Raw genomic sequence first — 23,476 nt, 5'->3', positions numbered from 1 at the left:
CTGTGTCCAAAGACAATTTTGATTGTACTTCATGCCAGTTAGGAAAAAACCAGCTTTACCTTTCAATAATAGTAAATCTATCACTAATAGCATTTTTGAGTTAATTCATTCTGATGTTTGGGGACCTTCTCCTATTGCTAGTATTGGTGGATCTCAATATTTTGTTATCTTTATTGATGATTATTCTCGTTATAGTTGTATTTTTCATATGAAATCTCATTTTGAATTACTACCAATCTATAGTAACTTTGCAAAAATGGTTGAAATACAATTTTCCAAATGTATCAAGATTTTTCAATCTAATAATGCTCGTGAATATACTCAATATGTTTTTTAAGGCATTTTGCATTCCTATGGCACTGTAGATCACTTAACTTGTCCAGGTAACTCTTAGCAAAATGGTAGAGCCAAATGAAAACTTTGTTATATTGTAGACACTGTTTGTGCTCTCCTTCTCTCTGCCAAAGTTCCTGCTCCTTTTTGGGGTGAAGCTGCTCTTCATGTTATTTATACTATCAATCGCATTCCCAATCCTATCATCTAAAATCAAACTCCATATGAGCGTCTTTTTGGGTCACCTCCAGACTATCATCACCTTCACTCCTTCAGTTCTGCTTGTGTTGTTCTTCTTCATCCACATGAGCACAAAAAACTTGATCCTCGATCCAAACTTTGTTGTTTCCTTGGCTATGGCGAAACTCAAAAGGGGTATCGGTGTTATGATCCCGTCTCTCATCAACTTCGTGTCTCCTGTAATGTTGTCTTTTGGGAACACCAATTCTTTGTTGAGCTCTCTCACTTTCATTCTTCCCTATCTACCTCCTTTATGTCAGAAATATTTCCAAATAAGTCACTTATTTCCTCTATAGATGCTCATGATCCACCTATAGATTTCTTTATCCAACCACCAGATACTTTTGATCCCTTTCCCAGCTCACCCTTTCATGAACGAGTGGAAGATGAACAGGTCGACGATAGGCTACCCAACCCTGAGCTTGGGTCTCCTGCTCCTGCTCCACCTGAAGATCTTGTAGAAGACATTCCACCTCGTCACTCAACTCGGGTAAGACCCATTCCTGCTCACTTAGTTGACTATCATTGTTACACTACCCTTGCTACACTACACGAGCCTCACACATATCGTGATGCCTCCACTGACCCTTTATGGCAGATTGCAATGAAATAAGAACTTGATGCATTATCTAAGAACCATACTTGGGATTTGTTTACTCTCCCTCGTAGACTGTCCATTGTTGGTTGTAAGTGGATTTACAAGATCAAGACTCGCTCTGATGGGTCCATTGAACACTATAAGACTCATTTTGTTGCAAAAGGTTTTACACAGGAGTATGAGATTGATTATGAGGAGACCTTTGCTCCAGTTGCTCGTATCTCATCCGTTCGTGCCCTCTTACTTGTTTCTGCTGCTAATAAGTGGAACCTTTTTCAAATGGATGTCAAAAATGTCTTCCTTAATGGGGAGTTAAGTGAAGAAGTTTATATGCAACCTCCACCTGGTCTCTCTATTGAACCAAACAAGGTTTGTCACCTTCGATATGCACTTTATGGTCTTAAACAAGCTTCACGAGCTTGGTTTGCCAAGTTTAGCTCCACCATCTTTCGCTTGGTTTCCACTGTCAGTACTTATGATTCTACCTTATTTCTTCGTCACACTGACAAAGGCACCATTTTGCTTCTCTTATATGTGGATGATATGATCATAACTAGTGATGACCTCTGTGGCATTCAAGAACTCAAGGATTTTCTTAGTTAGCAATTTGAGAAGAAAGATCTTGGTCATCTCAACTATTTCTTGGGTCTTGAAATCACTCATTCCACAGATGGTCTTTACATTTCACCTATTTACTTGTGCAGCACTTCGTGCCTCTTATATAAATAAGCACCCATGTATACTCTTAGACACAAGATATACAATAATACTTGTTCAGTATTTCTAGCACAGCAAATCATGAAGAAATCAATTTCATCCATGAAAACACTTCAGCAAATCATGAAGACACTTCAATTCCACCCATGAAGATACTTTAGCAAATCTCTCACCAATTAAAGAAGAATTCAAACCATTGCTGCACACTTATAGAAAATCTAATTCTAATTTTCAAGGAGTCGAATTTTTAAAATTCAAAATACCACAACTGTATCATTCATCCCTTATTATTACTACCCATTGTATAGCCTGTTGTCACAATAAAATTATTATTTTTCTTCAAAATTCATTGTGCTTGTAATTTTCTTTACCTACAACGCCCTAAGCATACATGGTCATTGTAAGTGTCATCGGTACGTTGTAAGCATTTGGTTAATTGCATTGGAGTGCCAACATTTTTGTTCACAACACGTGCCAAAAGTAAATGCATGAATAGTTGATCCGATTCTAGCATTTTTTTTTTTTTTATGTAAAATCGATTACTTTGGTCTAGCATTTTCAGGGTCCAAACATGTTGGGGGTTTTTTTGCCTACTGCAAACTTCGAGCATGGTGGTTTGATTTCAAAACAACAAATCGAACTAAACCGATTGGTTTGATTTCAATTCTATTGAGGAGTTCGATTGGGTCCGATTTTCCTTGCAACAAAACCGAAGAATTCCTATTTTTATTCTTTCTAACCTGAACCAACCGGCTGTTAGACTGAGACTGAACAATCCTAGACGAAATGTACCAGAAAAGCTCTCTCGCCGTCCCAGAATGATATCAGAAAATACTTTATTTGGCTGCAGCCAAGCCCATGGATTTCTCTGAAGGGATGGATTTTCTTCTTGGGCCCTGTTTCAAGCCCGCGCAGATTGCCATAGAAAAGTCAGATTCTCTCTCTTGTATTGGAACCCGCGGTTGACCGTTTGATGAGGTGATTGGGCCAAGCAAGGCCCATTTTTTTTAAAAAATTTCTTTTTTCCGAAGGGTAAGGCAGGTCCATGTTTAGCCCATGGAGAGAACATGCATTGCAAGCAGAGCCTTCAAAATGTTTTTAATATGTATTATTTGTAATTTTATTATTTTAATTTTGTTTTTATATTATTGTAATTTTAAAATAAAAATAAATATTTTTTAATTATAATTATAATTTATATTAGTTTTATAAATATTAACCAAACATGTTGCTGATTTCTAATTTTTAATTTCTATTTTTGGTTTTCGTTTCTCTAATTTTTTATAATGATACCAAACGACTCCTAAGGAGTTGTTTAGTGGCATTGGTTATGGAACTATGCGGTGTTTTACGAGATTTTATATTTTACAAATAATAATTTTTTAATTTAATATATATATTTAAATTTTTTTATTAAGAAGAATCAAATATGAGGAATAGTATTATAATTTTCAACAAAATTAAACTACTTCTAAAAGTGTAAAACTAAAAATATCGTAATCCTCAAAGTGGCAAAATTTGTAATGTCAATTTTACCCTCCATCATGTATTTTACGTAAAATAGAAATTCTAATTGTGTCCCAAAACTCAAATTGAAAAGCTTCAAACCCTTTCAAATTTTATCTTGGGTTATTGAACTCCTTCCCATTCTACCTTCCCTTCTTCAAACCTTCCATATTAAGGAAGTTACAAATTCCTTCAATTTATAAGGTGATTACATATGTTTATAATTTCAAAATTTCCTTTCTACTTCAATAAGAATTCTTACCAAATCTAAAAAACTAAAAGGTGCCAAAACTTTCAACTCATGTAATCCCAATGATCGAGTCTTCTAAGATCTCTTTATTATTTCAAACAAATCATATCCAAGCTAACTAAGAGAAGAATTCTTGATTGCGGATGTAGAATTCTCCTTGATTTCTTGGAAGAATCATTTTTCACTAATTCTCCATACTTCAGAGGTACAAATTTGTAGCTTCAATTTGATGCAAACACAAAATATCAATTAATTGCAATGGAGAAGGAAATTGTTTAAAGAGTCCAATCTTATCGGTTAACATCAATGGTCATTAGGGTGAATAAAACATTGGAAGATTCGAATCAAAATAATATTTTAGATTTAATATTATGTTTTCTAATTTACTGCTTTGTGATTGTTCATTATCTATTTTGCATTAGCTTTGTCACCTACAATAAAAAAGATAGATTAGGGTAGGGGTGTGCATAATTTGGTAAAAACCGAACTAACCAAAATAACTGACCAAATTCAGTCGATTCAGTTCAGTTTTATATTTCGATAAAATCGGTTATTCGATCTTCGATTCAGTTATGGAGAAATTACATTTCAGTTAACTGATTTAACCGAATTATATAATTAATTAATAATTAAATATAAATTATATAATTTATAATTAGTGTTCCATAATTATTATATAATTAATAATTAAATATAAATTAAATATTAAAAGCATACAATCATATTTTTTCTCCTGTAAATTAATTATAATTTGATTCGGTTAAATTCGATTAACCAAATCAACCGAAAATTTGGTTTGGTAGGGTAAGGTTCGAGTAAGAAACGTAATTCGTTCAGTTCGGTTATAATGAATAGTTAATTGAATTTTTTCGGTTAATTCAGTTAATTAGCCAAATTGGTTGAACTAACCGATTGCACAGCCCTATATTAGGGCATACCAAAGAAGTTTATATTTACAATTTCAATACATTCAAAATAGCTTAAGTCAATAAGTCTAACATATTCATTAAATTCATACATAGTCCATGGTTACTAGGAGCATTGGATTGATTCGGGACAATATAAATATATAAAAAATTACTTCTAAAAGTGCAAAACCAAAAATATGGTAGACCTCAATGTGACAAAATTTGTAATATCAATTTTACCCTCCATCATATATTTTACGTAAAATAGAAATAGAAATTTTAAATGTGTCCCAAACTCAAATAAAAAAGTGTAAAGCCCTTTCAGATTTTATTACTGGCAATTGGCACAACGTCCCAGAGAAGTGGTCTAGAATGGTGAGAGGTGATAATAATATCGATGATTCGATGAAGTCGGCACTAACCTATTATTTTTTAGGTATAGTTAGTTCACCTAATTACAACTCATTGATTGGTTTCTAAACTAATCCCAAGGCCAAAGAACCAGTAATCTCGGTCTGCATTTATCAAGGTTGGGATAGGGAGTACAGTTATACAAGGAGAAGGTATTAGCACCCCCAAGGTGTCCATTCTACAAATGATACCTAATTAACTCAAATCGAATCAGATGGTCCTTAATTAACTCCTAAACAATTTGATCAACATTGAAATTTTAAGAGACAATATAAAATCAAGCGTAATTTAGGAGTGTCTAATAAGACTTTCAAAGGAGGAGATCTTACTAGATAAACCCCCTCTCCCCTTCAAAATTGTTATAAGTGAGGTTTGAAATATCTCTTTACCCTTTGTTTTATCATCAGGTCAAGCACATGCACATACACATAAAACATTATATATATATATATATATATGTAAAATGATCATGCAAATATACCAAATTTAAGCAAAAATGATTTTCAAAGCATTCTCTAAACGTCAAAAACTTTTCTAGAATTTTTCAAGATTTTTCTGCAATAATTGGGATTTTTAGGGAATTTTACCCAATTTTATTTGTTATTGGTATTTTTTTTCATTTTTTTGGTCCCCTGAGTAAAAAATGTCTCAAATATTTTTTTTAATGATTTTTACTATTTTCCTAATTCTTTGAATCAAAAATAAATTTTTTAAATTAAATTAATATTAAATATAAAAAATATAAATTGGAGCGATTCAAGAGGTCAGACCAACACAACTGGTATGATCTGAGTCAATGGTCAGTCTTGGGTTCACCCAAGTCAAACCGGGTTAACTTGGTTCAGGGGAAAAGCCTAGGCGAGAGAATGCTTGGGGCTATCATATGTCAACTATCCGCGGGGATACGTGATAGCAATCGGATAATTTTACTTTTTAAAAAAAAAATTATGAAGTGAGACATGGCAGAAAATAGTTGGTGTAGGGCGTTTCGTTGGAGGATGGACTTATGTTTAGGCTATGAGAGTTTAAGCTTATGGGAAAGGGGCTTATTTAATTAAATTGGGTCATGGGTTTTTGGGGCTTTGGGTTTTTATTTTTTATTTTTTTTGTTTAAGTTTGGGCTAGTTCATGTTCAATCTGGGCTTGGATTAGGTGTACATGAATTAGGTTAGGCTAGCTAAGTCAGACCCATTTGGGCCTTATCTAAGATTGGGCTGAGATATTGAACTTAGTCTTTTTGGGCTAGACTGTAAGACTAGGCTAGGTCAATTGAATTTGAGGCTAAGTTTTGGGTAGATGAGCTAGTCTAATTAGGATAAGCTGGGCTTAGGGTTTTAATTGGGTCCTAAATGGATTAGTTAACCCAGGTCAAATTTGACATGGGTTAGGGTAGTTGGTGCGGACTCGAGTTCTTGGATCTATTAACCTGAATTTGGGTCAAGTTGATTAGGGCTCTCTAGATCAGGTCTAGGTTTCTAAATCCGGGTAAAAAATCGGGCCTATCTTGGAGAATTTTGATTTTAAATGGGATTTTTTTTGGTTAAATTAGGCTCTTCATTTTGGCTCATGGTTCTTAAAACTTAGTAGTTTTGTTTGGAATTTTTTTTTTAAACACTATTTAGGGGTTTTTTGAAATTGACAATTTAACAAATCAAAACTTTAAACTCCTTATAAAATGCTATTGAATAGATAAATGATTCCACCCAAAATGAAATATAGTTATAAGAGGAACTAACCTCTGGACTTTCTCTTTTCTATTTCTATTTAATGTACTTCCTTTAAAGCTCGAGACTATATTTGTTGGTTTAACATTTTTGTGAGAGGATACAAATCTTGGATGCATTTTTGGATTTATGTTTTTAGTTTTTCGAGATTATATATGGATACTGGATGTTGGGAAATTCTCTTTTTTGGGATGTTATATAGAACTCTGGTATATTATTGAGAATGTTTATTTATTTTTCTGCTACGTGATTGAGGTTAAGGTATTAAACACAAGTGATTAGATCACATCACACCCCGGTATCATTTGTAACGACCCAACCTGAGTTTATCAGGAAGCATTGCGTCTCTTTTCCTCCACCTGGAACAGACAACAGGGGGCGGATCTTATCAGACTAATGACTGACCCCACAGACCAACACGTGTCATTCTTCCCAAAAAGTCATCTATCCCAAGATTACTCAAAATCAAACACGTTTAACCGTAGAGTTCTTATAAAAAGATTCTTAAAAAGAAAGGTACACTTTATTGATATGAGTAGTACATCTAATCCTTTTAAATATTTCTTTCACGGGGTATCACATTCTTTTTTACTTATAGAACATAACGTTCTCATTGCGAACTTACATTTCTAAATTCAAATAATGTAAATCTCATCACACTTTCGGTTAGGTGATTACTCTGATACTATTTTGTAATGCTCCAACTTTGATCTTCCGAATTAAAAGACGCTGGGTCATCTAGCTGTCTTTTGTTTAAAAAATGAACTTTTCTTAAATGTTTTTAAATAAATTAAAATCAAATAGTAAAAAATAACTCAAAGAATTACCGCGCTGGGGATTTATCCCGAGAAACTTGTCAACGATCATATGGCCCTTGGAAGGTTAAAACAGAGCAGTGAACTGAAAGTGCACGTCATCCCATAATTCGTCCGGTTCGGACGTCAAACCACATTAGAAATTAATTTTAACTATCCGAAAGATTAAATCAAAAAAACAAATTAAAAAAAAAAAGGAAGGAAACGACAAAGCTATTTACTCTGTCGTCCTTCTCTCCTCTGCCCTGCACCCACCATTCCCTTGTTCACTTCCCCACATACACACTCTCTCTTGCCAGAAGACGAAGAAGGCGGATCAATTTTCTGCAACTTGCGCGACGAAGAAGCTGCAAAAGTGGAAGAAAAGCCATTCGCACTTCGTTCGTGCGGACACTCTTAGGTAAGATCATAAGCAATGTCGCCCCAACCAGCTAGCTTACTTCCGTTTGGTTGGTGAGAAAATGCAATAGCCGAATTTAGTGACTTCATATTTTCAATTTTGTATTTATTTGAAAGGAAATGAAATGAACTTTTACTCCACTGCATGTGCTGAAAGCAGCTGTTTGGCTTAAATTTTTTCTCAGCAACGCAACAAATGGGAGGGGTTGGGGTTGAATAACTTGAATTCGTGAATAACTCTTTCACATTTCCTTGTTTGTTCCTCCTAGACGTGGCGGAAGCTCGTGGAATTGTGGATTTTGGTTGTTTTTAGTATTTCTTTTAGTTTTTCGAGTTGCCATGATGTTTCTTTTGAAGCTCTTTTTAGATGATATGTGGTTTCGTGAAAAGTTCTGTTATATAAGACGATATTGTGAGCCGGTGTTCAAGCAGCACCACAGCTTGAATATTGCAGGATTTTTCAAGCGCCTTGTGGTACTGTAAAAGCAAAATCGAATCTCAAAAAGGCTTCCGCACATTTTGATATTTTCAGCTTTAAGCTTTTACCTCTCTCTCACTCTCTCCGGGGAACAGTGCTTGCTTTACTGCAGAAGTGAGATATTCTTTTTTTTTTTTTTTCACTATTTCTTTACTATTTAGATTACTGAAATTTGTTGATTCGACGGTGGAGATCTCATCTTCATCAAAGTTTTATGTGTCTGCATTGACCAGCGACAAGGAATTTGAGCTGTGTGGTCAACTTCTGTCTTGAATATGGATCATAGAGTGAAATCATTTGCTTAGCTTTTTGCTAGTGCTTTAATTTTATTCCTTTTAGAACCTCAAATTTACCCACTTTTGTAGAAAATTACCTCCACAATGCCAACCAAATAATATCTCGGATTGTTTTAATGGCGCTCGTAACTTTCCGCAGACAAAATCAGAAGGGTTTGAGCATTTTATGAATTTTTTAAAAAATTATTACTGTGCATAGTCGCGTCCCCGCTCCACTCTCCACTCTCCACAATCGGCGGCAAAGATGAAGGAGCGTACTCAAAACGATCACACCGAGTCACCCACGACCCACTCTCCGCAATCATCTTGCTTGTACAGTCAAAAGAATGCCCTCTAATGGAAGTCAATTTACCAAATGCTCCGGCTTGTGTCTGTGCGACTGTGCCTCTCAGATCCGACAGGTGTAATTTGTGCTTGTAACGTAGCGTTTATAACCTGATCAATATGTGGGATGGAGCCTCAGCATGTAGGTCCCTCGTGAGTGCAATTATGGGGCTTGGGCGCCTGCAACTGTGGAAGCAGTGAATGCATATCGATCCACCTAAGGTGTTGTGTTTTGGGTAGCATTTTGAACTGGTTCTCTAGCCTTTTGTTTTTTTAAAGCAAAAAACAAAATTGCTTTGAAAAGTAGATTCTTAACAAAAGCAAGAGGAGCCAAGGGGAGCGGATAATTTCATTATGTTTTCCAGGAGAGGTTTTCTTTGAATCTCTCTTATTTTTATCCCCCACTTCCCCGAAACTAGCCGCTAAAATTGACCGGTTTATTTGAATAGTGTGTTTTCCACATTGGCTCCATATTGTTGAGAGGGGTGTCTGTCGGTGAAGCCATTTACTTATTTATTTGCTTTTTTTAGCAAATGAAGAAGCTATTTATTTCTTCTTGAATTGATGTACCTTGACATTGAATTCTTGGCTCTGTTTCTTTCTCAACTTGTGATTTTCTGAGCCATTTCAGGCTTTGTGGGACGGGAAGCATTGAAGTAGGGAAGCTCTTGTATCCCCCTATTTATCACGTACCCAGAAGGAAGTTATATTATGCAGACTCCAAAACCAAGGTAACTTTCAATTTCTAAGCTTTTATGGTTATTCTATCCTGTTTACAGGCTGCAATATGCATAGCAAGTTTGGTTAGTCAAATTTGATGGGTTGCCTTGTTTTTAAAGAAATGAGTGGTTACTGATAAGATGGATTCCATAAGATTTAACCTTTTTTGGTGTTGTTGAAGGTGATCCAAAACTCGATATTGACTGCCTTTTGAATTAGGAACAAGTTCCTTTGCTTTTGTGCCTGTGTTCCTTATTTGGTAAGGTTACATGGTTAACTAATCAGTTTTAAATGTGTAAAAAACCATCATGTTGATAGAGAAACACCTGCTGATGCTCTAGCTAGATATGGTTGTGCATTTCAAGGTTTAGATTTTGAGTACACCTTTATCTCCTCCAATCATGTGCATGTGATAATGCTATGTGCTAAAACAGTTATTTTCTAACCAAAAAAAAAAAAAATCTTAGAATTTGTTGTTATATTTTGTATCTTTTCTGTTTATTTTCTGTTTCCCATTCAATGTTTATTGCACATTATCAATTAGGTAACTTCTAAATTCACAAGGTGATTCATTATTGTTCTTCTTGGTGACTTCCATTTCAACCTTTTACCTTTGGTTTTGAATTCTCTCTTTTGTCTGCAATTATCCGCATACTATGTGCACCATTAACCCCTAGAAAAAAATTTCAATCTGATGCTCTAATTATGGACGGTGGACCTTTCTGAATGAAGTGAATCTGTGTAATTTCTTTCTAAAAAACACTGACGCCTGCCAGTCAACCCCAACACAGGTTGGAAATTAATTAATTAATTTTATTTTGGAACACAGTTGAGACACTTCCCAGCACTTCCCGACGTGGCGAGGACACATCCGGGACACTTCTTGCAGTGAAACACTGTTTCTTATTGCCCTCTTTAATTCTGTTAACAGGACAAAAGAAACAAATTGAGAAGAGGCTGAGAGACCAAGAGCCAAGAGGTTCATTGACATTGGAGTGGTTGGACACTAGAGCTTTAGTGCCACTGCACCTGCATTGCAGAGCACTGCTGGACCTCCCAGCCCCTAAAATTCCCCCCACCCATTGATAGTTCGCTACTCTATTATTATTATTATTATTATTATTATTATTATTATTATCAATGCCCATTGCCTACCATCAGCCATGCCCCTGAGTTGTTTTTTTAGGGTTATTGGACCAATACTCGCTAATATGAATATAGTTGATCATTGTATGATTGTATGCTTATATTTTATTTTAAACTAAAATTACCTCAATATTTTTCATCTAAAAGGAAAAACATGCGTAAATATAGTTTTTTTAATATTAATTAATTAACATATCCCTGCCTTTTATATCCTCAATTTTTTCTAAATTGTCACATCACTATGTTGGTATTGTGTTGTGCTTGTCTCTCTTGGGTATCGGTGCTTCCTAGATTATCTTCTTTCGGTGTTGTGTTGTGCTTGTCTCTCACTGGGTATTGGTGCTTCCTAGATTACCTTTCTCTGTATCAAAGCAAAGATTAAGCAATTTCACATCTCCAGCAATAACGTGGGGCAGAGCATGGGTTTCTTAATATGACCACAACTACAAAAATAGACCTTTGTTTATTTATTTACGTTTTTTTTTTCTATATAAGTGAACTTGCATATTTAGTAGCAGTGGGGAGCTTCATTCTTGAGAATAGAAGCTACTGTTGTGTCTTTCTGTTTAAAGAATTTTTATATGTTTGTTGGGTAGATTGTGTGTTTTATTTCATGTTGTTTCATTTTTATTAATTGTATTATTTGAGTAGAATTAAAAAAACAAAGAGAATGTCAGATGAATGGAGGAAAAGCACTTTAATACGTATATACAAAAATAAAGGAGATATTGAAAATTGTAATAACTATCATGGAATTAAACTTATGATTCATACGATAAAACTATGAGAAAGGGTAGTTGAACAAAAAATTAGTTAGAAACAAAGGTCTTAGAAAATTAATTTGGTTTTATGCCTAGGAGATCTACCACAGAAGCTATATATCTTTTAAAAAGATTAATGGAAAAGTTTAGGAAAAAGAAGACGGACTTGCATATGGTATTTATTGACTTAAAGAAAGCTTATGATAGGATACCTAGAGAAGTTCTATGGTGAGTTTTAGAAAAAAAGGGTGTATGTAATAGGCGATGTCATTATGGATATGTATGATGGAGTAATGACTAGGTTAAGGACTATAGACGGAGAAACTAGAAAATTTCCAATCACTATAGGTGTACATTAAGGATCTGCTTTGAGTCCTTTTCTTTTTTGCTTTAGTGATGGACCAACCGACTAAGAGTATTCAAAATGAGGTTTCATGGTGTATGTTGTTTGTAGATGATATTGTACTAATTAATGAAACTAGGGGCGGAGTAGAGGTTGAGTTAGAATTATGGAGAGAAGTTTTGGAATTTAGAGGCTTTAGGATAAGTAGAAATAAGACAGAATATATGTTGTGATATGGATCGTATAATGAAGATAAGCAGCGGAATAAACAACAAGAAGTAAATGTAAATAACACACACAATCAGAAAAAGATCAACACATAGATTTTACGTGGTTTGACAAAGCCTACATCAACGGAAGTAATGACACACAAATTTAACTAACGAAATCAAAATGTACACAATACACTTCTTTAATGATCATCTCTCTTCTCAAAATATGCCCAGATGACATATATAGAAGTTCCTCGGAGGTTTCCCCCCATTTGCCCAATCACTCAACGTTCAAAAATTCAAAAATCACAAAAATTGCCGCAACCCAGGCGCCTCTCGTCGACGAACACAGTGCCTCGTCGACGAGATCAAGAAGACCCTTTATTGACGAATACAGAGCTCTTCTCGACGATGCCAGAAATCTTAAAAATTCCTGCTATCGGTAATCATTTGTCGACAAGCTTCAGAACCTTCGTCTATGAACCTATGCTGTTCCCTCGTCAACGAGCGTAGCCTCCTCGTCGATGAGTCCTGCTGTGGTGCCCCTTTCATGTTTTTCCTCATTCCTTCTTTACTTATAAAAAAAGAAGTACAAGAGTCATAAATAACAATCTCCACCTTGGCGATTATATGCCCCTTAGGAGAATCTCAAAAACATGAACTGTTTCTCTTTGAACTTAAAAACGTTTGGTTGAGTATGTCTCCCTCTTATTACCTGGAGACATGGAGTAAGTCCAAGCAATACTTGAACTTCTCTGAAGTAACTGATTTGGTTAGAATATCTACTGCATTATCAGATGTGTGACTTTCTCTAACACAAGTTTACCTGAAGCAACCAATTCGCAAATTCTGTGGAACCTCACATCAATGTGCTTGGTCCTAGCATGGTATACCTAATTCTTCGCCAAGTAAATGGCACTTTGACTATCACAATGCAGTACCACTCCATCTTGCTGTAACCCCAGCTCTCTGACTAAACCAGTAAGCCATAAGGCTTTATTTGCAGTTTTGGCAACTGCCATATACTCCGCCTCAGTCGTGGACAATGCAACCAGAGACTGTGCCATGGATCTCCAACATACCGGTCCTCGTATAAGGGTAAACACATATCCCGTTGTGGGCCTTCTGTCATCCATATCTCCAGGATAATCTGCATCAACAAACCCCATAACTGAAGGACAACCCCGTTGCTTGTAGAACATGATGTCATATCCCGATATACCCCGCAAGTATCTAAGTATCCATTTAACGGCTTTCCAATGTTGCCTTCCTAGATTAGAGAGGAATTTGCTCACCACACTTACCGCATGAGCCAAATCTGGCCTCGTACATACCATGGTATACATTAAACTCCCTATAGCACTAGCATAGGGGACCTTTGACATGCCCCGAATTTCTTCATTCGAACTTGGGCAATCTGTAGTAGACAACTTGAAATGATTCGCTAGAGATGTACACACCGGTCTTGCATCAGCCATGCTAAACCTCTCCAACACCTTCTGCACATAACCGCCCTGAGATAACCATAATCTCCCTGCAGTCCTATCTCGGCGAATCTCCATCCAAAGTATTTTCTTGACTGAACCAATTTCCTTTATGTCAAATTCCTTATGCAACCGGTCCTTTAACTGATTCACCTCAGTTAAATCTCTTGCAGCTATCAACATGTCATCTACGTACAATAACAAGAAAACAAGAGAATCATCCTCAAGTTTATTCACATAAACGCAGCAATCATACTCACACCGTTTGTAGCCAATCTTCATCATGTACGAATCAAACCGTTTATACCATTGCCTTGGACACTGTTTCAGCCCATAAAGAGATTTCTTCAACCTGAAAACAAAATTTTTTTTTCCTGGTTCAATGAATCCCTCCGGCTGTACCATGTAGATTTGTTCCTCCAAGTCACCGTGAAGAAACGCCATCTTCACTTCCATTTGTTCCAAATGAAGATCATAATAAGTTGCCAACCCCAACCAACTCTGATAGAAGTATGTCGGACCACTGGAGAAAAGATCTCATCATAATCTATCCCCTTTTTTGTGAGTATCCTTTTGCCACCAACCGTGCCTTGAATTTCGCTCATTCCTTTTCTGAAATTGCCTCCTTCTTCCTATACACCCATTTGCAACCTATTGGTCTCTTCTCATCTGGAAGCTCCACCAAATCCCAAGTTAGGTTTTATGTAATGATTTCATCTCCTCAATCATTGCTTCCATCCACCTATCTTTCTCTTGGTCGTGCACTGTCTCTTGAAAAGAAGTTGGATCGTTGCAACAAGTAAGGAAAGCATAAGATTCTAACTCATCAAAACCATACCTTGATGGAGGCCTGATAGTGCGTCTGGATCTCTATATAGGAATATCGTCGACTTGCTGGTTTCCCGAGTTAGAGCTCCCTACAATTATGGGACCATGATCATTTTCTTTTCCTTGAGCTTCCAACTCCACCTGCACAACATGTTCATCACTGCCCTAGCTTTCTGGCTCTTGTTTCTGTTCATCAAGCTCTTAAGTACGCTTCACCATAGCCTTCTCATCAAAGACTACATCTCTACTGATCACCACCTTGTTTGTCACTAGATCCCACAGCTTATACCCCTTTACACCCTCTGGATATCTCAAGAAGATGCAACGACGAGACTTCGGGTCAAGCTTAGATCTCTCCTCACTAGACACGTGGACATAGTTTGGACACCCGAACACCTTCAATTCGAAGTAGTCTACTGCATTTCCTATCCAAACCTCTTGCGCCACTTTACCCGCTAGTTATGCCCTTGGTGATTGGTTAACCAGAAAACAAGCCATACTAATTGTCTCGGTCCAGAAGTTCTTCGGTGTCCCTGTATTCAATCTGAGACACAAAGCCCTATCAACAAGAGTCTGATTCATTCGTTCTGCCACACCATTTTGTTGAGGTGTCTGGCAAGCTATAAAATGTCTCTTGATGCCCTGCTCCGCACAAAACTCCATAAACCAAAAATCAGCATACTCGGCCCCATTATCCGACCTTAAATATTTGATTCTCCTCCCTGTCAGGTTTTCCACTTCAACCTTCAAATCTTAAACTTGACAAAAGTACTAGATTTGTGACGCATGAAGTAAACCCAAACTTCCATGAGTAATCATCAATGAAACTCACATAGTACACATGTCCACCCATTGATGCAACTCTAATTGGGCCCCAAACATCTGAATGTACATAGTCAAGAATTCATTTCGTCTTGTGAGTAGTTGAACTGAATTTTGCCCTATTCTGTTTTCCAAGAACACAAAATCTGTAGAATTCCAACTGACATGATTTTAAACCTTTCAACAATTTTCTCTTGTGTAGTTCTTTCATGTCATGTTCTCCCATATGCCCAAGACGCATATGTCACAAGACGGTCTCATCTGATTCAGCATCTATAGCTGCAACTCCACCTACAACGGTAGTTCCTTGCAACATGTAAATATTCTCATCCAGCTTCTGCTCTTTCATCACAGTCAGATTACCTTTCCATACTGTCAAGACTCTACCTTTGAACTTGTAATTAAAGCCATTACAATCCAAAGTACCAAGAGATATCAAATTCTTTCTCAACTCAAGTATATGTCTTACATTACACAATGTTCTTACATAACCATCAAACATCTTTATCTTTATATTTCATATGCCAACGATCTTGCAAGAAGCATCATTACCCATAAGAATTGATCCAGAATTTACTAACCAGTAAGTGCCTAACCACTCCTTGTTTGGAGTCATGTGATAAGAACATGCCGAGTCAAGTATCCAAGAGTCCGTTAGATTATCCGACTCAGCTGAAATTGATATAATATCACCATCCGCTGAATCTTCTTCTTGAACAACATTCATAGATTTAGAAATCCCCTCATGCTTATTAGCATTTCCCTTATTCCAATCCAGACACTCCGGTTTCACATGCCCCTTTTTACTACATTTATAACACCGGATTTCCTTCTTCTTCTTAGATTGATTCCGGGATTTTTGATTAGACCCAATTTTAAACTTTCCTTTGTGTTGCTCATTACAATCCTTTATCACAAGTCCTTCTCCTTCATCACATATTTTCAATCTTTGATGAAAATTTAACAAGACACTTGTTACTTCTTCCAAATCAAGTGTTTCTTTTCCCTACGTAAGAGTGGTCACAAGATTTTCGTAGGTATGAGTTGAGGGCAAAGAATTTAACAACATCAAAGCCTTATCATGCTCATCAAACTTCACATCAACTCTTATAAGATCACTTATGATTTGATTAAACGCATTGATGTGTTGATCTAGACTAGATCCTTCTATCATCTTAAGCCAATATAAACGCTGCCTAAGAAAAAGTTTGTTATTGAGGGATTTAGACATGTACCGACTTTCTAACTTTCTTTAGATAGCCGCTGGAGAATCCTCCTCCATCACCCGATAGAGAACTTTGTCGGTCAAATACAAGGGTATTGTCGACGCTGCCTTTGCTTTCAAATCTACCCATGTTGTCTCATCCATTCCTTCCGGTTGAGTATCAAGCAATGCTTTAGCCATTCTTTGTTGTACTAGAATATCTTTCACTCTCCTCTGCCATAAACGGTTTCCAGTTCGATCAAATTTGACAACGTCAAATCTTGCAGAAGATCATCCTGATGCCATAACAACTACGTCTGATATCAATTTGTTGTGATATGGATCGTATAATGAAGATACACAACAGAATAAACAACAACAAGTAAATGTCAATAACACTCACACAATCAGAACAAGATCAACACAAAGATTTGACGTGGTTCAACAAAGCCTACATCTACGGAAGCAATGAAACACAAATTTCACTAAGGAGATCAAAATGTACACAATAGACTTCTCTAATGATCATCTCTCTTCTCAAAATATGCCCAGATGACATATATAGAAGTTCGTCGGAGATTTCCCTCCATTTGCCCAACAACCACTCAACGTTCAAAAATTCAAAATTCAGAAAAATTGCCACAGCCCAGTCGCCTCTCGTCGACGAACACAGGGCCTCGTTGACGAGATCAAGAAGACCCTTCATCGACGAATACAGAGCTCTCGTCGACGATGCTAGAAATCTAAAAAATTCCTACTCTTGGTAATTGTTTGTCGACGAGCTTCAGAACTTTCGTCGACGAACCTCTACTGTTCCCTCGTCGACAAGCATAGCCCCCTCGTCGACGAGTCCTGTTGTGGTGCCCCCTTCATGTTTTTCCTCCTTCCTTCTTTGCTTATAAAAATAGAAGTATAAAAGCCATAAATAACAATATATGAAATGTAATTTCAGTAATGGTAGGAGGAATATTGGAGACAAAGTTAAACTTGATGATGAAGAAATAAATAGCACTTGTAGATTTCGATACCTTGGATCTATGATGCAAGTTGAAGGAGAAATTAAAGATAATGTAATGCATAGAGTTATAGCAGGTTGTGTAAAATGGAGAAGTACTTCAAGTATGCTCTGTGATCGTAGAATACCCTTAAAATTGAAAAGGAAGTTTCATGGGACGGCTATAAGACTAGCTATGCTGTATGGATCAGAATGTTGGGCGGCGAAAAAACAGAATATCAAAAAAGTAAAAGTTGTCGAGATGAAAATGTTTAGATGGATGAGTGGTATAACACTGAAAGATAAATTAAGGAATGAACATATTGGTGGTAAGTTAGGTGTAGCTCTTATAGAAGATAAGATAAGGGAGGGTTGACTCAGATGGTATGGACACTTGCAACGGAGGATACATAGTGCGCCAGTGAGGAAGAGTGAGTTAGTTACTATAGGGGGTCGTAGAAGGGGTAGGGGTAGACCTAAAGTAATTTGGAAGGTAGTGAGTAAGGATTTAATAACCTTAGGATTTAATAGCCCTAAATCTGTCAAAAGAAATGGTCCATGATCGCATAAATTGGCAAAAAATGATTCATATAGCAGACCCCACCTAGTGGGATTTAAGGCTTGGTTTTGTTGTTGTTTTTGTATTATTTGGGTAGAGCTGTACTTGATGTGGATGACAAAATTGTACAAAATAAGAATAAACTTTCAGTTCAGCATAAGCCTCTGGCATGTCATTGATAAACTCTCATTTTCACAATATGCCAGTTTATTTTAATGAACAACATTTCGTTTTTTTTTTTTTTAATATTTTCTTAATGAGGCAATGACAATAGTTTAATACTTCAATGTTTTACTTACCCTATGTTTGGAGAGCACTTGGGTTTGGATTTGTATTGGATTTGGTGAAGATGTAATCTAAAATTGTATTGAAATTTGTTCAAAATTTACTAAATCCAAATCCAAGGTCCAAAGTCCATGCTCCTTGTTAAAGCTTGATATACATTGTTGGTCCACAACCTAATAGCTTAAGCTTTTAGGTAAAGTGGTAATCTAATAGGGTATCAGAGTTCTGGTTACCAGGAGGTCCCGAGTTCTAGTCTTATCGCCCGCATTTATTCTGTTGTGTTATTTATCATTTGTTTATCTCTCCACCTGCTATTGGACTGTACGTGCGGGAGTGTGTTAAAGCTTTATATACATTGTTGGCCCACAACCTAATAGCTTAAGCTTTTAGGTAAACTGGTAATCTAACACTCCCAAACGGCAGTGTTAATGTAATTGATCATGGTAGTCTATTTAATGACATTGCTCCAAAAAGCTCTTTGATTGAGCAAGCAAATTACCATTTCCCAAAAAAAGTTACAATTTTGGTTTAAATAATTATCACAAACAAGCTATCTCTTTTACAACCATAGTCAATATTACAATTTTTTAATACCCAAATATTATGAATAATATAGAATTTCCTCCATGCACACTTGGAAAAAGCCAAAAGTGATATAAAGTTTTGGCCAACTATTTTGTTTTACTCTGAATTTTTAACACAATAAAACATGCTTGCTAATGTTTAATGGATGGGACCGCTGTGGTACGGAGTGCTGTCCATCTAAAAGTTGGCCCTTCGGTTCACAGTTTGAGTTGATGGATAAGTTGGTGGGATATAGAGGCTCTGATGGCTTACATGTGTTTGTGCATGTGTGCATGTGTATATTTGTACTCTGTCTGATTGGTATTCGAATGTTTGATGGCAGAATTGGCTCCTCAGAGGCGCCTCAAAGGGTTTCTCCTCGAGCTGTACGCCAGCTCAAGGCAACTGCATTGGAGGTCAACTCTGCATCATCATCTCAAGCTGCTTTAACTCAAAAAAATAGAAGCCCTAAAGTTGCTGAGCGCAGATCACCAAGGAGCCCTGTGCCTGAGGTACTTACCTAATATGAACACGCTGCTTGGGAGCTTGGCAGTTAGAAACTGTAAAATTCAACATAAAAGCCTATTGGCATTTTTTGTTAGGTTGCACATATGGGAGAGTATCATTAGGAAACATTGTATTTGTTGTTTTTTTTTCTGTACCGAACCTCGTTAAATTCTTGTCTTGTTCTTTTTACTGTCTTTTATTATTAGTTTCTGCATTGTTTTAGTTTTTTTATATATTCAATAGCATTAGTTGTAGTATTGATATTTGGCACGAGTGGGGTGTCCGGCACAACAGTTATAATCTGAAGAAGGTGTACAAAATCAATCAGTGTTTCTATTGGAGTATCCTATATTAGGAAATATAAATATCTAATTAAATATTTAGAAGAAATTCGACCTCCCATATTTCTTGTGGTCTAAATAGACCCCTGCAGCATTCAGCTGTTATGATTTGGCTAGTGTAAGGCCCTTTTCCATTTTTCACTATGCACTAGAGCAAGCCAACTCGCTCTGAACTTTTATTTCATTATCTATGCTTTTTGGCAAGTGGCTTGCTGCTGCCCATTTGGCATGACCTTTTCTCTGCTTTCTTATTTTCTCAAGTATTGACAATACTTCATCCATGGCTTTGTCTCTTCATCTATAGCCAATATATTTTCAAAGGGAAAAAAAAATTGGTGCTGCTTTTGCTTGCAGAAGAAATGTTTTTAATGTTTCAAACATAAAATTTGGGCTCATTCGATGGAAGAAGGATTAAAAAAAGAAATGTGTAATACTTGAGGGCCTTGAAAAGGTCCAACTGTATTAGTTTGGTGAGGCATCATGGTGCATAGAAGTCCTTTATCGTCGAGTTCCCTGATTGAGACCATTGGAGGGTTTTATTTATTTTTAGTCTTTGTTGGATTGACTGCCAGTGGCAACATGTACATGTGAGCATAGATGTAGCATCCAAAAGCATGAGATGTCTTCTATCATGAATCAAATTTATGGAGGTTTATAATTTCAGAACTCCATGAACTTGAATGGGTGTATACGAGAGTATACACTAAAATAGCATGAGCGAGATGCACAAAGTTGTTTATATGAACACTAAAATAGTAAAAGAAACTATTAACAAAGTGTATCAATGAAGACTCTTTCCAGTTTTCTAGAAGATATGAGCTCTCTCTGAAAATTGTTACTTATAATTTCACACCATCAATTATGTTAAGTCCTTTTCTTTCTGTTGTTCGTCTTTGAAAATTTGTTTGAAAGTTCAAGTCATCATGTGTTGCCTTCCTTTATCTTGACTTTATCTTCATTTTTGCATATAGTTAATATACACATTTGCTGATTTGACAGTAGTGTGAAAGTGCTGAATTGGCCTCCTTTCTATGGCAAAAATTGACTCTTGTTAATTGGAATTATTTTTTGTGAACTTTTGGATTTGGTCCATAATTGTTCCCTGGCTACCTTGAGGTGAAGTGTTTTTTTGTTTTTCGTTAAGTTTTTAAAAGGAGTTGGGGCAGCAGACACTTTTGTTATGCTATTCTCGGAGATGATAGAATTTTTGCATCTTGTTTATTGATGTTGGCACGCTACAGGATTCTTTCCCAACACATTGCTGATTCCTCTGTTCTTGATTTCACAGTTCTTTAATATACTATTTAAGTTGCACTTTTCTTATACCTGTACTATTTTCTTCCAAGTTTCGTCTAGTTAAAGTATTGAATAGTGTTTCTTTTTTCATTAGCTACCTTAAAAGTTAATGTTATGTTGCTCATTATTTGTGCGTAAGTTAAAAATCAATGCATTTTGGAAGTTTCTTTGTGCATTACTTGCCTTAAGAAGTCTATGCATTTGAAAACTTAAAATGTTAATGCAATTGGAAGTTTCTAACAGCAGTCAAACCTTCATTTTTTCTCTTCCAAGCTCCAGAAGAAGCGCCCAAACCGAGTGTCTGAATTGGAATCTCAGCTTTCTCAGTTTCAGCAGGATCTGAAGAATGTTAAAGACCGACTGATTTCATCTGAATCATGCAAGAAACGAGCTCAGCAGGATGCCGAGGAGTCCAAGAAACAACTATTAGCTGTGTCTATTAAGCTTGAAGAGTCTCAGCGGCAGCTTCAGGCACTGTCTGCTCCCGAGGAAACTCGTGTCATCGAGCTGTGTGACCTCTCTCAAGAATTGAGTCAAGCATCACAATCCAAACTTGAGGCTATTCAGAAGCAGCACTCAGTTGCCTTGGCCTCTGCCATGAATGAGATTCAGCGGCTGAAAGTTGAGCTTGAAACAGTTGCTGAATCTGAAGTTGCACAGACCAAGTGTGCAGAATCAGCACATGCTGAGATTCAAAGCTTGAAAGGCAACCTGGCAGAAACCCATTCTTTGTTAGGCAGCATGAAATCCCAACTAATGGAGAGCAAAGAATCAGAATTACAGGCTGAAGCAATTGTTACTGAAACTCTGTCGCAATTGGAGACAGCAAAAAGAACTATAGAAACTCTCAAATCAGATGGCATTAAAGCCACAGAGGCTTACAACTCCATAGCATCGGAGTTAAACAAGTCAAGGACACATGCAAACTTACTCGAAGAGCTTGTCAGTAAACTTAAGGTAGATTTCATCAATGCTAGCAATACTACTGGAAATCCTGCAGGTGAATTTCTACTTGGTGAAGCAATCACAGAGAATCAAAAGAATGGAGAGTCAAACCAGCTCAATTCAGAATTTGATTCTTTGAAGTTTGAAATGGAGCAGTTAAGATCTGCCCTTGAAACTGCTGAGATCAGCTTTCATGAAGAACAAATTCGGAGCACAGTGCAGCTTAGAAATGCTTATGAACTGCTGGAGCAGGTCAAGACTGCATCAAGTCTCAGAGAGGCTGAACTGGAGGCAGAGCTGAAGAGAACAAAGAAAATTATAGAAGAATTGAAGACGAACCTGATGGATAAGGAGACTCAATTACAGGGCATTTTGGAGGAGAATGAGGTGTTAAATATGGGACTCAAAAAGAACCTCTTGTACCAAAGAGAGTGTGAATTGGAAGCAAAGCTGAAGAAATCAAAGGAAAATGTTGCAGATTTGAAGGCTGATTTGATGGACAAGGAGACAGAGCTGCAAAATATAATGGAGGAAAATGAGATTATGAGGTCAGAAATCAAGAGAAGGGAAATGGACAGGGGTAACACTTATAATGAGGCTGCTGCACAACTAGAAGCTGCAAGGGCTGCAGAACGGGAAGCTCTGATGAAGCTTGGTTTTGCAATGGAGGAGTCGGAAAAGAGCAACAGAAGGGCAACACGGGTGGCTGAGCAGCTGGAGGCCACACAGGCAGCAAATTCAGAAATGGAGGCAGAGTTGAGGAGGCTAAAGGTGCAGTCTGACCAATGGAGGAAAGCTGCAGAGGCAGCTGCTGCCATGCTTTCTGCAGGTAATAATGGGAAGGTCATGGAAAGAACAGGTTCACTGGCAAGCAACTATAATCATGTTGCAGGGAAGTTTGGCTCGCCTTGCTCTGAAGACATGGATGATGATCCACTGAAGAAGAGAAATGGGAACATGCTAAAGAAGATTGGGGTGTTATGGAAGAAGCCACAGAAATAGAGGCAGCATAATTATGGCAGGTAAGTTTCCTTTTTTATTTAATATATATATATATATATATATATATATATATATATATATATATATATGATAATGCTCACTGGCTCACTGCTATGTTTTATTTTTCTTGTTTTAATTCTGCAATGTTAACAGAGCAGTGCTCACACTTTTGGCAGCTACTATGGGGTGTGATAAGCAAGTCTTCATGAGAAGAAATTGAGTGGCAACAGTAGCTCTATTCCGAAGCTTTCTGTAGTAGAGTGGTGATGGTAACTTCAAAGCTCTATCCAGGTCCTTTTCCTTTAATCATAATCACTATATTATATTGTATGAAAAAGTTCTCTATAAAAATTTACCACCAACCGTATGAATCAATCAAACTTCACTGCCTTTGAACTGACTTGTATATACTTTCAAATGCTGGGTGCGTAGCCATATTCTAATGCTTTTTATTCATCTATTTT

General features: G+C 36.7%; 1 protein-coding gene across 11 annotated transcripts; it reads left to right on the top strand.

Moving 5' to 3' along the window:
• Window positions 1-7,699: 7,699 nt before the first annotated feature.
• Window positions 7,700-23,472, top strand: LOC131148863 (interactor of constitutive active ROPs 3). 11 transcript variants are annotated; one of them, XM_058098801.1, is made up of 5 exons: window positions 7,700-7,902; window positions 9,631-9,730; window positions 19,265-19,433; window positions 21,339-23,032; window positions 23,189-23,472. In XM_058098801.1, the coding sequence occupies exons 2-4, from the start codon at window positions 9,711-9,713 to the stop codon at window positions 23,010-23,012; spliced, it is 1,863 nt and encodes a 620-aa protein (XP_057954784.1). In that variant the 5' UTR covers window positions 7,700-7,902; window positions 9,631-9,710; the 3' UTR covers window positions 23,013-23,032; window positions 23,189-23,472. The 11 variants fall into 11 exon arrangements, with proteins under 11 accessions (XP_057954784.1, XP_057954789.1, XP_057954785.1 ...); XM_058098806.1 differs by having other exon boundaries at window positions 7,745-7,902; window positions 21,345-23,032; XM_058098802.1 differs by having other exon boundaries at window positions 7,749-7,902; window positions 23,166-23,472.
• Window positions 23,473-23,476: the final 4 nt, after the last annotated feature.

This window comes from Malania oleifera, chromosome 2, assembly GCF_029873635.1.
Source record: "Malania oleifera isolate guangnan ecotype guangnan chromosome 2, ASM2987363v1, whole genome shotgun sequence".
In the NCBI taxonomy this organism is placed as follows: Eukaryota; Viridiplantae; Streptophyta; class Magnoliopsida; order Santalales; family Ximeniaceae; genus Malania; species Malania oleifera.
This window is presented reverse-complemented; position numbering and strand designations above follow the sequence as displayed.

What these genes read in the sequence shown, in the direction of transcription:
- LOC131148863 (XM_058098801.1), top strand. Translation starts at nt 9,711, where the DNA reads ATGCAGACTCCAAAACCAAG. An exon ending in ATGCAGACTCCAAAACCAAG is followed by an intron (nt 9,731 to 19,264) that starts GTAACTTTCAAT and finishes GTTTGATGGCAG; the next exon opens with AATTGGCTCCTCAGAGGCGC. An exon ending in CAAGGAGCCCTGTGCCTGAG is followed by an intron (nt 19,434 to 21,338) that starts GTACTTACCTAA and finishes TTCTCTTCCAAG; the next exon opens with CTCCAGAAGAAGCGCCCAAA.